The following is a 15,207-nucleotide window of genomic DNA, read 5'->3' as shown; positions in this document are numbered from 1 at the left end:
TCCTCCTCCTCCTCCTCCTCCTCCTCCTCCTCCTCCTCCTCCTCCTCCTCCTCCTCTTCTTCTTCTTCTTCTTCTTCTTCTTCTTCTTCTTCTTCTTCTTGGTGTGTATAGTCTTAGAGAACTAGATATTCAGGCCACCCAAACCCCCCTATCCTTTTCTCCATCCCCTCCACACACACTGTCTCCTCTTCTACCCCCATCCTCTGTAATTCCTGAGTCTCCATAACATAAGCCTCAAGCCAGACCATCTGGGGAAAGCCTGGCCATATTCGCTGCTCATGGTTCCCCTTGTCTTCACCCATAGCTATCATGTCTACCCTACGCCTTCTCAAGAACCCTGAGAGTGCTGAGCTGTTCGGTCCTTCCAAACCGCTAAGCTGTATCCGGTGTGCCGTGGTGGGTAACGGAGGCATTCTGAACGGATCCCGTCAGGGTCAGAAAATCGATGCCCATGACTATGTGTTCAGGTAATGAGGGCAGGGGCCAGGCAGTTGGGTGGAAAGCTCTTGTTTTGCTAGTCCTGAGGGAACATCTACCCCGAGGCCAAAGCCAAGGCAGTTGCCAGCCTAAGGCAGCTCAGCAGTTAGAACCAACAGTTCTCAATCTGTGGGTCATGGTCACATGGTGGGGGTCAAATGACCCTTTCACAGGGGTCACCTAACACCATTGGAAAACACATACATATTTACATTACGATTCATAACAGTAGCAAAATTACGGTGATGAAGTAGCAACAAAAATAATGTTTATGGTTGGGGGTCACCACAACATGAGGAACTGTATTAAAGGGTCACAGCATTAGGAAGGTTGAGAACCACTGGTCTAGACCAAGGATCAACCAACCCCGAAGACAGAGCACAGGGGCCCAGTGTGAAGGAACCTGGGAGGAAGGGTCCCCACGGCCAGCTTTACCCATTCAGAGAGCATCTCTTGAGGACCCTAGAAGTGAGGATAGGCTAGACCCCCAAGCCAGGTATTCTCATGGGCAGGAGTGGTGCAGTAGAGGGATGGGCACAGGTGAGGCAGTGCCATGGAGAGGGAAGTAAACCAGACAACATGGAGAAGCCGCAAAGACGCTGATGGCCTTCTGCTGGGGCTAGACTCAACGGAGCGGTGATCAAAGGCTTTGAGCGTGACGTGGGCACCAAAACCTCCTTCTATGGCTTTACCGTGAACACCATGAAGAATTCCCTCATCTCCTACTCCAGCCTGGGCTTCACCTCCGTGCCACAAGGGCAGGTGAGGCCAGCAATGGGTGATACATGGTGGCTGGCAGTGGGCATTGTCTTCTTAGGGACTCGTGTGGGCTGGGTCCTGGGATGCAGACTCCCTGTCCCATGGATGGAGAGATGGTGTTAAGGTCTTGGTCACACCTTTAATCCCAGCATTCCCTAGACAGAGGCAGGCAGATCTCTGTGAGTTCCTAGATAGCCAGGGCTTACAGAGAGAGAGAGAGAGAGAGAGAGAGAGAGAGAGAGAGAGAGAGAGAGAGAGAGAGAGAGAGACCCTGTCTCAAACAACAAAGCAAAAAGAACTCGGCCCCATGAGGCGGACATTAGAGCTAAATAAAGGCAAGTCTGCTGGAGATTCCCCCATTCTTTCCAATGGCTCAGAGCTGCCTCTTGAGCATGGAAGGGGGAGAACTAATATTTCCTGGATGCAGATGGGACGCCTTGTGAACCCCACTTCACTGGGGAAGAGTCTGAAGACCAGAGCCCTTCCAGGCAGCAAGCCAGCAGAAGGCCCAAGGTTCAAACCTAGACTGCCCACCCCAGAGTTCCCTTATCTTTGCACAGTGCAACGGCATTTATTGGGTACGTCCTGTGTCCCCAGAGTGTCACGGTTGCTCCCTGTGGGACCATCATACCTGTCTTCACATGGCAGAGTTAAGTGATACTGACAGTTGCCAGGTATGGCGGTGCACACATGGCGGTGCACACATGGCGGTGTGCACATGACGGTGCACACATGCAGTCCTGGCACCTGGGAGACGTGGGAGCAAGGGCAGGCAGATCTGTATGTTTTTTTTTTTTTTTTTTTGGTTTTTCGAGACAGGGTTTCTCTGCTGCTTTGGAGCCTGTCCTGGAACTAGCTCTGTAGACCAGGCTGGTCTCGAACTCACAGAGATCTGCCTGCCTCTGCCTCCCGAGTGCTGGGATTAAAGGTGTGTGCCACCATCGCCCAGCAATCTGTATGATTTTTGAGGCCAGTCTGGTCTACATAGCGAGCTCCAGGTCAGCCAGGTCTATACAGTGAACCTTTGTCTCTAGCAGGGGAAACTGCAGCGGTTTGGGAATGTGTCCAAAAGCATTGGGCTAGAACTGTCCAGATCCAGGGCCCCGTGGAGATATTTCCATTTCCCCACACTGCCGACCGTAGAACGATGTGTGTGGCCTCTTGGACTCTCATCAGAGCCCTGTGTAGGAAGCGGAAGTTCAAAGAGGCTTATGGCCTGTCACAGCTAGTGTCCGAGCCAGCCTTGGAGCCCTCTCCCTGGCTCTTCCTGCCACACTTACTTGCTGTAATGCCATGCTTTCTGCCTTGAGCTCTCTGGGTGCCACGTGCAAGGCTCTCGGGTAAGGGGCGCTATAGGCCTAGGAGGGGATGGGCCGTGTTCCTCCAAGCTTCTGCCTCTGATGGGGACATTCAGGAGTGTCCTAGGCATATTGTCTACTGCTGAGTCCCCACCGCAGGAGCGATCAGTTGGTGAGAGAACACAGTGTGCCCACTGGACTTTTGTAGGGTCTGTCACACACCCTTAAATGATGATCCTTCATCATCTCATCAAGCCAGTGTTTCGGGAATTTGGGAGTGGCTTAGCAAGCAGTTCCAGCCCAGGTTCTCTTAGGCTGTGGACTACTTCCATCTGAAGGCAGGAGTAGGGCTAGAGTCAAGACGGACATATTGCAGGTTTATGTCACCTGGGCCCTTCTGAAGATCCATCCCCCAAGAGCCCTCATGACATGATCGCTAACTTCCCCCAGATTGAGCATCCAGAGAGAGCAAGGACGCAAAGCCCCTTTCATGACTGTCTTTAGGATCTTATGTGTATGTGGCCAGCACCTATGTCTGTGGGCCACGCACATGCTTGGTGCTCACAGAGGCCAGAAGAGGGCGTCGGGTCCCCTGGAGCTGGAGTTGTGGCCTGTTATGAACCACCATGTGGATGCTGGGAACCGAGCCCAGGTTTTCCGGAAGAAGAGCAAGTGCTCTCAACTGCTGAGTCATCTCTCTAGACCTCTGTTTTCTACTTTTAGAGTCTGGCAGGAGGGTCAGAAGGGTCAGGAGACAAAAGGATCAGGACTTCCTGGACTGCATAGGGATTTTGAGATCCTGTCTCCAAAAGAACAAAACAGAGAGAAGATGATACACAATAGTCACAAAGTCTAGCCAGTCCTCACGGGAACGGCAACCTTGCTTCACCTCTTATGGAGAGGGACATCAAAGGTTCTGTGAGCCGACAATAAAACATCCAGGTCCCTCAGAGTGGGAATACAGCCTAGCAAGGAAATGCTCACAAGCTCAGGTAGCAAGGTGAGGCAGAGGACTGTTTTTCTCTGGAGCTGAAGGTGGCCTTGTCTGGTACCCCGACAGGACCTGCGCTACATCTTCATCCCCTCGAGCATCCGTGAATACCTGATGCTGAGATCTGCCATTCTGGGTGTGCCTGTCCCAGAAGGACCCGATAAAGGGGACAGGTGAGCGACTGACTGATGTGTGGGCCTGTCCCGTGGGGTGAGGAGGACCGTGAGCACCCCCCCTTGCTCGCAGGATTCATGGTTGGAGAGAGAAGCTGGCTGATGACTCTTTAGCCCCGGCTATGCTAGGGGAAGCTGTGCAAAGAGAAAAATCTCCACAATATTCAATAGTCCCTAGTTATTCAGCATAACTTATCATTGAGGGTTGTGCTCTGGCTGACAGTGGGTGCCCTCTTCTGAGGACCCTCGGGTGGGGCAGGCCACAAGGCTCACAGAACTCTGTCCAGTGGATGGAGAGGTATTGCTTGGCCACCTCAAGTGTTGGCATTAAAGCTGAAGGCAGATTTGGCAGGGCTCAGATTCTTTCAGGTGATCCAGGGTCCAGGTAGCCCTACTGGCTTCCCTGCTGGATCAGAGGTGGTCTAAAGGTGAACAGGCCTGGCCCCTCAGCTCTGGGCTGCTGTCTCAGTTGGTAGCTCTGGCCCACTGAGCACACTGCTCTGGAAACAAAGAGCAGGCAGGCATCCTCCCCAGGGCTCTGCCCAGGAGCCAAGAACACTAGGTCCCCAGGCTGGGTCCAGAGAGGTAGGAACAAAGAGTGCCATGTCTTCTCAGCACCTTGATGATCCATGTCTGAGCTCTGACTTGAATCTGCTCACTTGAACCAGGTTCATTGTCTTGTGCCTGAGAACCTATGCCACTACCGTGGCCAGGTGACCAAACCCTTCTCATGGCTCTTGGAACATGTGACCCACTTTCTCAAAGAGCAACTTTCTTTATGGGTTTAACGATAGAAACCAGCAGCAGCCTGGAGAGATGGATCAGTGGTTAAGAGCACTGGCTGCTCTTCCAAAGGTCCTATGTTCAATTTCCAGCAACCACATGGTGGCTCACAACCATCTATAATGAGATCTAGTGCCCTCTTCTGGCCTGCAGGTATATATGCAGCCAGAACACTGTATATATAATAAATACATCTTTAAAAAAAAAATGATAGCAACCAGGCCAGCCCCTGCTGGGCGCCCCACCCCCACCCTATGATTACGTAACAATTGCTCCCTATAGGTCATGAGAACTGAGGATGGGTTCTATGATGCGCTGGGAATGGGCTTTGGGGGGAAACCGCCTCAGAGTCCCCGGGTGGACTTAAGCCTCCTTAACACCAATGAGCTCCCCCTCCCACACCCCTAATCCATCCCCAACCCAATCCCCGTCCCAGTCCCGGTCTAACCACGCCCACGCTGATAATTTAACCAACCAGCAGCTCCCCCCTAGCTCTGGAGGCTCAGCCCCTTCCCCTTCCCCCACCCGGGGGACTTCCTCCCGCCCAACCTCCCATAACCCCACCCCAGCTCCTTCTCAGCCATCCTCCCGGGCTTCCTCCCAGTCACCTAGTCCTCATGTCCAGCATGTGTCCCGAGGGTCTACTCAAGCCCCTACCCCTCCAGCCTCCAAATCTCCCTCCCAGACTGGATTGAAATCTCTCTCTCGAAACCCTTCCCTGACGCCCGCGGTGCCCGTGAACAGGTCCCCTTCCCACAGCCCTGTGGTCTCGGCCTCCTACATCGGGCCCATCCGCAACATCCCTTCCTACATTGCCCCCTATGTGCCTCGCTTCATGAAAGAGACCTCCTATTTCCAGCCCCCTACAGCACCTCTTCCGCAAAATCGGTGCTTTCCCTGTCCCTTTCCTTGCCAGGCCCAGGAATCCAGTAGGCCGCAGCCACCACCACCACCTGACTCTCTCTACTTCCCCCTCCTCCCCCCACCCCCTCACCTCCCCCAGGTGAACTGCACCTACCCTACACCTCCGGCCCTGTTCACACCCCCATCCTCCCTCTCCTACACTCCACCAACTGAGGTCCTGCTGAAGGGGAAGCCACACGTGGTACCTTCGGTGCTACCGGCCACCTTCTACACCCCCTTCTCCCGCTTCTACTCCCAGCCCCAGCCCTACCGCTACCACCGGCGGTTAACCCTCCCCTCACTCTCCCTTCAATACGATGGTTCTGGACGCTCTGTCCACTTCTATCGTGGGACCTAGGCCTCACACCTATTTTGGACCAGAAACCTCTGCCAGTAAATTCAAGCTCCTGCATCCAGACTTCATCCGCTACTTGACAGAGAGGTATGGGGGATGGGGACGGGTTGGGAGATGGGAGGACCAACTTTTTCCTTCTCACCCCTACTCATATTTACAGTGCCTTTGGCGGGGCTTCATTCACTACACACTGGACTGCACGCCCGTACTGAGTGCCATGTGCCCATCGCTGCACTAAATGTGTCTGTGGTTTCTTTTACTGACTTATTTACTACCGTGTAGGAGATGGTGATAGAGTAGATAGGGAATAAACAAGAAATGGGAAATTGAGTCCCACGTTCACAAACTCAGAAGATGTTGGGTGCTAAAAAGTCTAGAGCCATCACTTTTAGCTCCAAACCCAGCCTGCCAAAAGCCAGTGATCCAGAGAATCAAGGGAAACAGATACCACTTCTCTCCCTCCCTCGGTGCCTTAGGTCGGACATTTGGTTCAGTCAGGACATAGTTTGGGTTGTCGTGGAGGACATGACATGAGTAAGCAGAAGCCAGGGATCTGCTGACCGTCCTTCGGGGCAGAGGTCCAGCGGCGATGCCCAGTGCTAGCCGCCCCACAGTTGAGAAACCCACTGTACAGCACAGAGGCCACCATCTCCACAGAAGGTGGGCGGAGCAGTAGGTGGGAGGCCAGCGGAAGCCCTCTGAGCTTGAGTGACCTGCCCGGTCAAGCTCTCGACAGGAAGCCAGGTCTGAGGGCAGCACCTGTGGGTACTATCACACCAGTGAACCCAGAGCTAGCATCTCAGCTCCCTGCTCAGCCGTAGTTCCTATTGGCTCAGTTGAGTGGCTCTCACCCCTCTGAGGTGTTAACTTCATCCTAAGACCCTCACTGTTGGAGGAGAAGGGCCGGTTTCTGACTGTCTCCAGCCTCTTTGAGAGGGTAACCTAAAGTCTAATGTAGCTGTGGTATTCTCATTCAACACCTGAGTATCTTTCTCAAGTTTTAGGGGTTGGTTTTTGTAAATCTTTGTGGGGAAGGCTGGGCAGGGCGAGGAACATGCAGGCAGGAGCACGTGGAGGCTCTCTCCTTGTCTGTTTCTTGACATTCGCCAGGCCCGCTGACCTCTGAGTTTCCCTGCCTCCCATCTCACCGTAGGACAGCTGGGATTGCAGATAGGTGCTCCTGTGTCCAGCCTCACGTGGGAGCTGGGAACCCAGATTGGGACCTGAAGTTAGTGTGACAAGGGCTTTACTCTCAACTCTTCCCGCTAGCCCCTTCTCGGATCTTAACGCTTCCGACGTCCTTCCAGGTTTCTGAAGTCCAAGCTGATGAACACACGTTACAGAGACATGTATATGCCCACCACGGGAGCGCTCATGCTGCTGACGGCCTTGCACACCTGTGACCAGGTAGGTGGTCCTCTCCAGGAGCATGACTGTCAGCTCACTGTGGCCCACTAGTCCTTCCCAAGGCTGGCCACCCTGAAGTGGGGCTCGACCACAGACAGGATTCTCCAGGAGCAGGAGAGCCCGCTTCCTCCTGACATCCCAGAGGGTGTGGTCTGGGCCAGCCTTGCCTCACTGTTCCTCCTGCCCACCTTCCCTCTTCTTATTCAACACGGTATTTAGGGTGCAGTGGGCCAAACAGCTCTTCTGAAAGCAGAATCTGGCTGGGGGGAATCATTTAATGGGGATTTCCTAGAGCTGGCAACGGACAGCAGGCTCAGCCTTGCACCTGCAGAACCCCTGAAACCCTGTGGTAAAAGGTTCCTTCCTGGTGGAGTGCCACTTGACGTGTAAGGCGGGGCAGAGGTTGAGTGACAGTTCTCAAATGGCTGTGGATGCAGATGAAGCAAGCATAGCATGAGGCCCTGCGTTCAAGCTGTGATCCCGTGAAGGCATGAGGGACGTTAGTCCCTGGCTCTGTACATTTTACCTGTTTCAGTGCAGGTGTCCTGACTGCAGTCACCGTAGATCCCCTCCATCCTTGAACTTCAAGATCACGATGTCTGAGTTCCAAACCCGTCTCTGCCACTCACTGAATGGGGACACTTGTAATTACCAATTAGCCTGTGTTCGATGGGGTTAAGACTCACTTGTGAGAATGTGTGTAAGCTGAGCTGTTCATCTGCTCCCTCATCTTCCTGAGGGGACCTGCTTGGGGGGGGTTGGGGGTCAGGCATACTCTAGCTCCAGTTGCTTCGCTGCTGCACCCTGCAGCTCCCTAAGTGCACACTGTGACTGTCCTTCCCCAGGTCAGTGCCTACGGATTCATCACCAGCAACTACCAGCAATACTCAGACCACTATTTCGAGCGAGAAAAGAAACCAGTGATATTCTACGCAAACCATGATCTGACCCTAGAAGCTGCCCTGTGGAGGAGCCTACACAACGCTGGCATCCTTCAGCTGTACCAGCGCTGACCCCGAAGGACCCATTTCTTTGCTTCGAAAGCACTTTTTCTTGACCTTTCAACCTTTGGAAGAGGCATCAGTCCCCTTGACCCTCTGCTTCCCCAGAGGGTACTGAGACAAGACTCTACTTGACCCTTGACCCTCTACTTCCCCAGAGGGTACTGAGACAAGACTCGTGGCCACATCACCAGAGCCTGTTCAATGCACGACACGGTCTTGACTTGAGCCTACTCTTCTGGGCTTAGCCAGGGGAGGGCAGACTGCTTTGCAGAGTTCGTTTTCACCCCCCAAAATGAGACAGTGATCCTCACCAGCAAAGACCCTGATAGTTTAAAGCTAGCGCCTGACCCTGAGCAACTAGGAACATTAAAGAAGCCATTCAGGGCTGTCTGGAAACCAGTATCAAGCAGAGACTAACTCCTAGCTGAAACCAATGGCACGTCAAATTCCAAAGCCATTCAACCTGTGAGGACATCTTAAGCTTTCTGAGAACACGACATTTTTGCCTTGGGACAGAACCACAGGCAGAAGGTAATTTGAGGCTAGCTAATAGGGCAAGTGCCGGATGACCACTGTCTCTTCCTGTGTGTCGGCTTGGAGGGAGTGGTGAGGTGCAGCTCAGGACCAGGACTAGCTCGCAGGCACAAGCACATCCAGCACCAGTGTACAGAAGGTACTGACTCTTGGCCAGCTACACACAAGTTGTCACTACCTGAGTCCTACTGGAGATGTATCACCATCACTCCTTGTCACCAACAGGATACTAGAGTGACGGACCCTCATCCTTGCATCACAGCTTCAATAAACAACTGAGGCAGTTTCTGTTTCCTGAGCCATTTAGTCTCACGTAACTAAGATATCACAGGGCCCCTAGAAATGTGTACGGTTGGGGGTGGGGAGTGGGTATCCCAAGGATTGCTGGCCAGACATCCCGAGGCTTAGGACTGACATTTGGTTCTACAGTTTGGGAAAACTGACGGGATAAACCAATGACCTAACAACTTTAAGAACCCCAGAAGGGCCGGGAATGGTAGTGTTCAACTCCATTCCCAGCAGAGGCAGATGCCCCGAACTGCGGAGTCTGAGACAGCCTGGGTTTTAGCCTCTTGCTGCCGAGGAGTTAGAATGTTGGGTAAACAGACTCTCAGGAATCCTGCAAAGCAGACAGTCCTACATCAGTTATTCAGACTCCCTCAGTCCCAAGATCTCACAGCTGACTGTACTACCTAAACCCTACTGCCCTGGCAACCCACATTTCCCTGGCACCCTTTAATCCATGGTGCAGACACAGTAGCAGTACATTCATGAACGAATCAAATGATTTCTTTAAAGACCAATTTATGTGAATGGGTGTTTGCATGCATGCTGGCCTGTGCACCACTTGCATGCCTGCATGCATGGGTACCATGATGACCAGAAAAGGATACAGGATTCCTTGGGACTAGGGTTACAGATGGTTGTGAGCCCCCATATAGGTACTGGAATTGAACCCAGGTGTTCTGGAACAGTTGGTGCTCTTAGTCATCCCTTCAACCCATCATCATTGGATTAAGTGTTAGGTAATTTTAGGTGACAACCTATGATTTAGGTACAAAGTCAACTTTAACAGGTCAATAGAAAATGGATGTCTGCGGTTAGGTTCAAGTGTTATTCTAGAACACTCTTTTTTCTAAGCCTCAATCTCATATCCACAATGCTAGTGAGTTAAATTTTATAGTTTATTTGTGCTTCAAATTAGAAAGCCCAACACCGACTTCTCAGGAAATCCACTGTGAGAAATGCCACCCCCCCACACCCCCGCTCCAAGTGCCTCCAATATTCGCTAGCTGCCAGAGGCTTCCAGGGTGACTGCAGTCACTTGACTCTGCTGGCTGCTTTTGCAGATCAAACTCCAAGGCCCTTTGATGATGCGCTGGGAGACTGAAGGCCAGCAGCAGCAGGACACTCGAGGGCAAAAACCTGAAAACAAAACATGAAGGAAACTTAGAGTCTGGGAACAAGTGCATCAGCCTGCAGCTCCTGCCACTACCATTTACCAAGCACTGTGTGTGCTGTGCGCACAGGCGGGCACTGCCTAAGTTCCAATGCAGAATGATCAATTTGTTTTAGGAGACAGGAGAAATTTCTGGTAATGGTAAAAAACCCATGAAGCATCAGGAATGTTTACACTCAACTCACTCCCTCTGGACATGACCTTTGAATTCACCCAGGAGCAAAGCCAAGCAGGCCTGCTTCCCTGTAGGCTGTGGGCAGCTAGGGCTCAGTCAATCTCACCCAAATGCAAATACTTTAGGTGATGAAACAAAAATGCGGCCGTACAGGCACAAAAAGCCTGTGCACACCTCCCAGTTCCCGCAGGAAAACACCATCTGAGGGCACTGCAAACTGGCCACAGAAACAGGAATTACTGAGGTGGAGTTCGCCCAGCCCCACGGCAACTTGTTTCTTGTTACCCTGGTGCCCATCAAGCAACCCGACATTCAGACAGGACCTAATCTGTACAATCTGTATGAGGCTGCCAGGGTCACAGCACCTCCTTTCCTAAATGTCAGGGCTGCAGCAGAGGCAAGGGCAGTCATTAGGCATTCTAGAGTCACAAGCTGGCACAAGTCTTACATTCCCGTCTCCTTCAAAAGAGCACATTCATTTTCTACAAGTATGTGACAAGGACCCTTTCACTTCACAATGAGCACAAAACGAGCCCTGGCAGCATGCCCACTTCTGCTAACTCGGGGGCTGTGCCCTCAGAGCCATCACTCAACAGAGAGGATTAAAGGGCAAGCAGGCAGCAGGTTTCTGGAAGGCTGGCACACTACACCAGCTCCCAGCAGGGCACACACAGCTCTTTATGGCATCCACTCGATCCCTTATAAAGCTCGAATTTCTTCAGGCAGAGAGCCACACCCCTGAGCCTCAGAATAGAGTATTTTCCCTCAGCTGAAGTTTTCAGACAGGGATAACCAACCATCCATCATAGGCTTATGGGCTTTTTTTGGAACACAAACAAATGGGAACATAAAATCACAAGGAAGACATGGCAGAGCACGCTTTCAATCCGAACACCTGGAAGGCAGAAGCAGGTGTTCCTCAGTGAGTTTGAGGTTAATCAGGTCTACTGAGTGTTAGGCCAGCTGGGACTATACAGTAAGACTATCTCAGATTACGGGGGGGAGGGGCTCCATTAGTCACAAGGAAGCTGTCTCACCCTGCACAACCTGGAGAAGAAAGAAAACCACATTGAAATCTCCCTCGTCAGAGTAGGGTGTCAAAGGCACTGATACTCCACCCCACATCCTGATCCAGGCTCAAGTCCAGGTGCAGATGGTTACCTGTGTGGCGGCTACAGCTTCCTGCATCCTTCTCCTCCCGTGACTCAGCCTGCACCTGGTGATAAGGAAACACATGGTAACTCTAGAGCAACTCACTGTAAAACCATGCCCGGAGCCTGCCTGTCCCTGGGAAGCTGAGCTTCAGATAACCACATTCCACACAGAAAGGCCTCTTGACCTTCAGTCAGGGATAACTTACATCATCACGCACTCAGCTCCCACAGAACTGCCAGCCTCTGAGCATGAGAACCCTTTAGAAAGGTTTTTTTTTTTTTTTGGTTTTTCGAGACAGGTTTTCTCTGTGGCTTTGGAGCCTGTCCTGGCACTAGCTCTGTAGACCAGGCTGGCCTCGAACTCACAGAGATCGGCCTGCCTCTGCCTCCCGAGTGCTGGAATTAAAGGCATGCGCCATCATCGCCCGGCTAGAAAGGGTTTTTTTTTTTTAAATATTTTTATGTGTTTTGACTACATATACATGTGTACCATGTGTGCTTGTAGAGACCAGAAGAGGGCATGGGATTCCCTAGAAGTGGAGTTACATACAGTTGGCTGCTCGAAGTGGGTGCTGGGAATGAACCCAGGTCCTCTTTAACCAACTAACCATCTCCCTGGCCACTCCTGTCCTCCTAAAGACAGGATCACTAACATTAAGGAAGCAAAGACAGAAGTGTGAGTTGGAACCCAGCCTGTACTACACAGCAAATTCAAGGCCAACTCAGGCTACAAGGTAAGACCTTCGGGTGGAAAGGTCACTCCCAGCAGCAGGGGTCTGATGGCTGAGCCAGAATCTTTGGCATGTCCTATCATTAGAATACCCAAAATGGTTTAGGTCACCCACTGGACAACCATCTATCACAAAGGCTACCAAGAAATGACATCATACAGTTTCTCCTCCCCCATCCACATGTACGACAGCAAGCATGTGGTTTTCAGTTTTGTTAAAAATAGCCAGCACTCTAACCTTGCTATAAGGCCTTGGCTCAAATAGACCAGAATCGTTCGAACCGTTTCTGTACGCCTGCTCCAGACCTCCCACAAGGTTCTGACTCCACTCTAGAACCATTTGCATCCACTGGCAGAAGTGGACCCAGGAAACACGTTTTAGGTTCTGAGATACATCTAAGCTTAGAAACAACCACTTCTGCATCACAAGACACAAGGCTCTGTGCCACCATTAGTTGGCAGGTCAAAATCTTTCATCTAAAATGCAGTTCTGGCTCAGTGTGTGAAGGAGAGAACACACTTCATCCTGACTGACAAACATAGCCACGGCACACGCACATACAAAAGAAGTATCTTTAAGTACGCACAAGGTTTGATCCCCTGCCCAGAAAAACCTATATAAAATGCAGTTTCTAGGGGGTTTCTTAACCTCACTTCTATTGACATGTTGGGTGCCTAAGTCTTTATAACTGGGGCTGGAGAGATGGCTCAGCAGTTAAGAGCACTGCCTGCTCTTCCAAAGGACCCAGGTTCAATTCCCAGCAACTCACAACCATCTGAAATTAGATTTGATGCCCTCTTCTGGTCTGCAGGCAGACACATAGGCAGAATATTGTATACATAATAAATTAATATTTAATAAGAAAAAGTCCTTATACTGGCTGTCTCGTGCCTTGAAGGAGTCACCCAGCATCAATTGGATGTCCACTGAAAGCCAATAGCTTTCACAATCTTGAGCAGAATCCCCACTACGTGGCAGCACAGTGGAGGACAACTTTGTATTTGCAAACTCCTTACCTCTTAATCTAACAGACCAATCCTTCCAGGCAACAATCCCTGTGATTGTATGAAGAAGCTGTTAGCACGCATAGCGTCAAGAAGGTCCTCACGTGCCGCGCCCGACAATGTCTCCAGGAGCCAACTCCAACCTGAAAGGATAACTGAGACAACAGACTTCATTGTAACAGAGACAACCGTAAGGTGTTTATTCTCAAATTAGGCGTTAAAAGGTTGAGCCTCAGTAAACCACGACTCTTCACAAGACATGTCATCTCAGACAGGGATAACTTTAATTCATCCTCGGCTCAACCAGGAACAAACTCCTAAATCCCAGGCAACCCAAACTCATGGTCCAAGTCTCTTCCCTTCATCCCTGTCCATCTTGTCTCCCATGTTATATGGAGGGTGACACTCGGTGGTTCCGGTTTACACTGGCAGAGCCTCTCTTCTGGACTTCGAGTAGAAACTTACCGAAATGGACTCATGGCTCGACACGCGTTCTCACAGCTGAACTTTATATTAGCACGCCTGAAGCACATGTCCATCATCTACCTCCACCTTCTCATCGGTGGCCACACGGGTCCGTTTACGCTTAGGGATCCTGCCATTCTGAGACGGAGTCTGCAGCCTTGCTTCCCAGCGTCGCAACAGGTGCCAAAGGAGTGCCTTCGAGGAAGGAAAAAAATATGCCAGGGGAAACTATGGGTTTTCATTTTGCGGGCCCCTCAGTCACAACCTGCAGTCATTAGAGGATGTCAAGGCACTACGGGCGGGCAAACGTATTCACGCATCCACGCTCAGGCATTAAAGGCCACCCCGCCTCAATGGAAACCCCAGGGCCCGCAGGGTCGCATGCTCCGCGCATGGCTGGCCGTGAGACACAGGGGGCTGGGCAAATTGGGAAGCACTCCCAAGAGACGCGAATTCAAAGCCTAAAATGGGCTTCAGCCCTCTTTCACACAACAGTTCTCGCAGTCTGGAAAACCTTTTTTTTAATAAACAGAATCGGCCGGGCGGTGGTGGCGCACGCCTTTAATCCCAGCACTCGGGAGGCAGAGGCAGGCGGATCTCTGTGAGTTCGAGACCAGCCTGGTCTACAAGAGCTAGTTTCAGGACAGGCTCCAAAACCCACAGAGAAACCCTGTCTCGAAAAACCAAAAAAAAAAAAAAAACAGAATCTTAGACCATCTAAGACCTTAAATAGCAATGCAGAGGAAGGGCTTATCGCGGCCACTTCACCTCTGGAGGAGACAAGCATGGCGACGGCATGTGGAGAAAAATCTCATTTTCCCGCTTCCACAGCTTACCAACACCCGGAGCCCTAGTCTTTTCAGTGAGTGAACGAAAGACAAAAGCAGCCATAACTTCCACACACGCGGCGGCGGACCTCGGAAAGGGCGAGGTTGCGGCTGCGCGCAGTCTTCCCACCCCGGTCTCGCCGGAACTCTCGCGATGTTGAGAAAGGCCTGTTGGGAAATGTAGTTCTAAACCGACCGTGGCCGAGTGTCGGTCGTCTCTCCTGAGAGTGAGTGAAGAGAAGGGGTAAGATGATGGCCGCCACCAGGGGCAGCAGAGGTTCCTGGGGTGGGAAGTTTGGTCTGATGAGGAAACTCAGGCTCGTGGTCAGTTGCTCTGAGGATTTTATCTGGGGTGGAGAGGCGTCGATTGCCTTTGCCCAGGGAGAAGTCCCAGGGTCTCGTCGGCTGCTTTTTAGACGGGGGACGAGAGCGGATGCAGGCAGCAGGGGGCGCTCGAGCCGTAGGGTCCCGTCTGCCTGGGACCCTGTCCGGACCGGAGTAGCAGGAAATCATAAAAACTGACGGAGTAGCTTGACTTCGTGAAAACAGCTCCAGGCTGGCACCTCCAGAACCAGGGAGTTGCTCCCATCCTTCTGGGACCTTGACTTCAGTGACAGCCGACCTCGTCCCGGCCGCGGTGCTGAAAAGAACTTCAGGACTAGCCAGTATAAATTGGAGAGAAAATAATTTTAATGGAGGTGTTTAGCG

The 15,207-nt window shown here is 51.8% G+C and overlaps 2 protein-coding genes, 1 long non-coding RNA gene and 2 other non-coding genes across 6 annotated transcripts in view; 2 read left to right on the top strand and 3 right to left on the bottom strand.

Moving 5' to 3' along the window:
* St6galnac2 (ST6 N-acetylgalactosaminide alpha-2,6-sialyltransferase 2) overlaps positions 1-8,982 on the top strand; it is a 19,136-nt gene extending 10,154 nt beyond the window's left edge. Inside the window, exons 4-9 of one of the 2 annotated variants that reach the window (XM_050140035.1) lie at positions 305-467; positions 1,101-1,239; positions 3,595-3,698; positions 5,743-5,826; positions 7,047-7,146; positions 7,992-8,982. In XM_050140035.1, coding sequence (XP_049995992.1) covers positions 305-467; positions 1,101-1,239; positions 3,595-3,698; positions 5,743-5,826; positions 7,047-7,146; positions 7,992-8,159 — 758 coding nt within the window. In that variant the 3' untranslated portion in view covers positions 8,160-8,982. The remainder of the gene's footprint in view (positions 1-304; positions 468-1,100; positions 1,240-3,594; positions 3,699-5,742; positions 5,827-7,046; positions 7,147-7,991) is intronic. The other variant, XM_050140036.1, reaches the window with a different exon arrangement.
* Positions 3,715-5,745, top strand: LOC126500305 (testis-specific serine/proline-rich protein). Its single transcript, XM_050140037.1, has one exon. It carries the CDS (start codon positions 4,864-4,866, stop codon positions 5,740-5,742), a length of 879 nt encoding a protein of 292 aa, XP_049995994.1. The 5' UTR covers positions 3,715-4,863; the 3' UTR covers positions 5,743-5,745.
* Positions 8,983-9,853: 871 nt separating the features above from the next.
* LOC126500308 (uncharacterized) lies at positions 9,854-14,654 on the bottom strand. The gene is made up of 5 exons (XR_007591304.1): positions 14,509-14,654; positions 13,673-13,867; positions 13,220-13,362; positions 11,480-11,534; positions 9,854-10,109 (listed from the first exon to the last, which is right to left on the bottom strand). It is a non-coding gene; the product is annotated as an uncharacterized lncRNA (long non-coding RNA).
* Positions 11,057-11,133, bottom strand: LOC126500559 (small nucleolar RNA R38). Its single transcript, XR_007591375.1, has one exon. It is a non-coding gene; the product is annotated as a small nucleolar RNA R38 (small nucleolar RNA).
* Positions 13,433-13,510, bottom strand: LOC126500558 (small nucleolar RNA R38). Its single transcript, XR_007591374.1, has one exon. It is a non-coding gene; the product is annotated as a small nucleolar RNA R38 (small nucleolar RNA).
* Positions 14,655-15,207: the final 553 nt, after the last annotated feature.

Source organism: Alexandromys fortis, unplaced genomic scaffold (assembly GCF_014885135.2).
Source record: "Alexandromys fortis isolate MF-2015 unplaced genomic scaffold, M_Fortis_MF-2015_v1.1 scaffold_39, whole genome shotgun sequence".
Lineage (NCBI taxonomy): Eukaryota > Metazoa > Chordata > Mammalia > Rodentia > Cricetidae > Alexandromys > Alexandromys fortis.
Note: the sequence above shows the minus strand (reverse complement) of the source record. Positions and strands in the feature narration are given on the sequence as shown.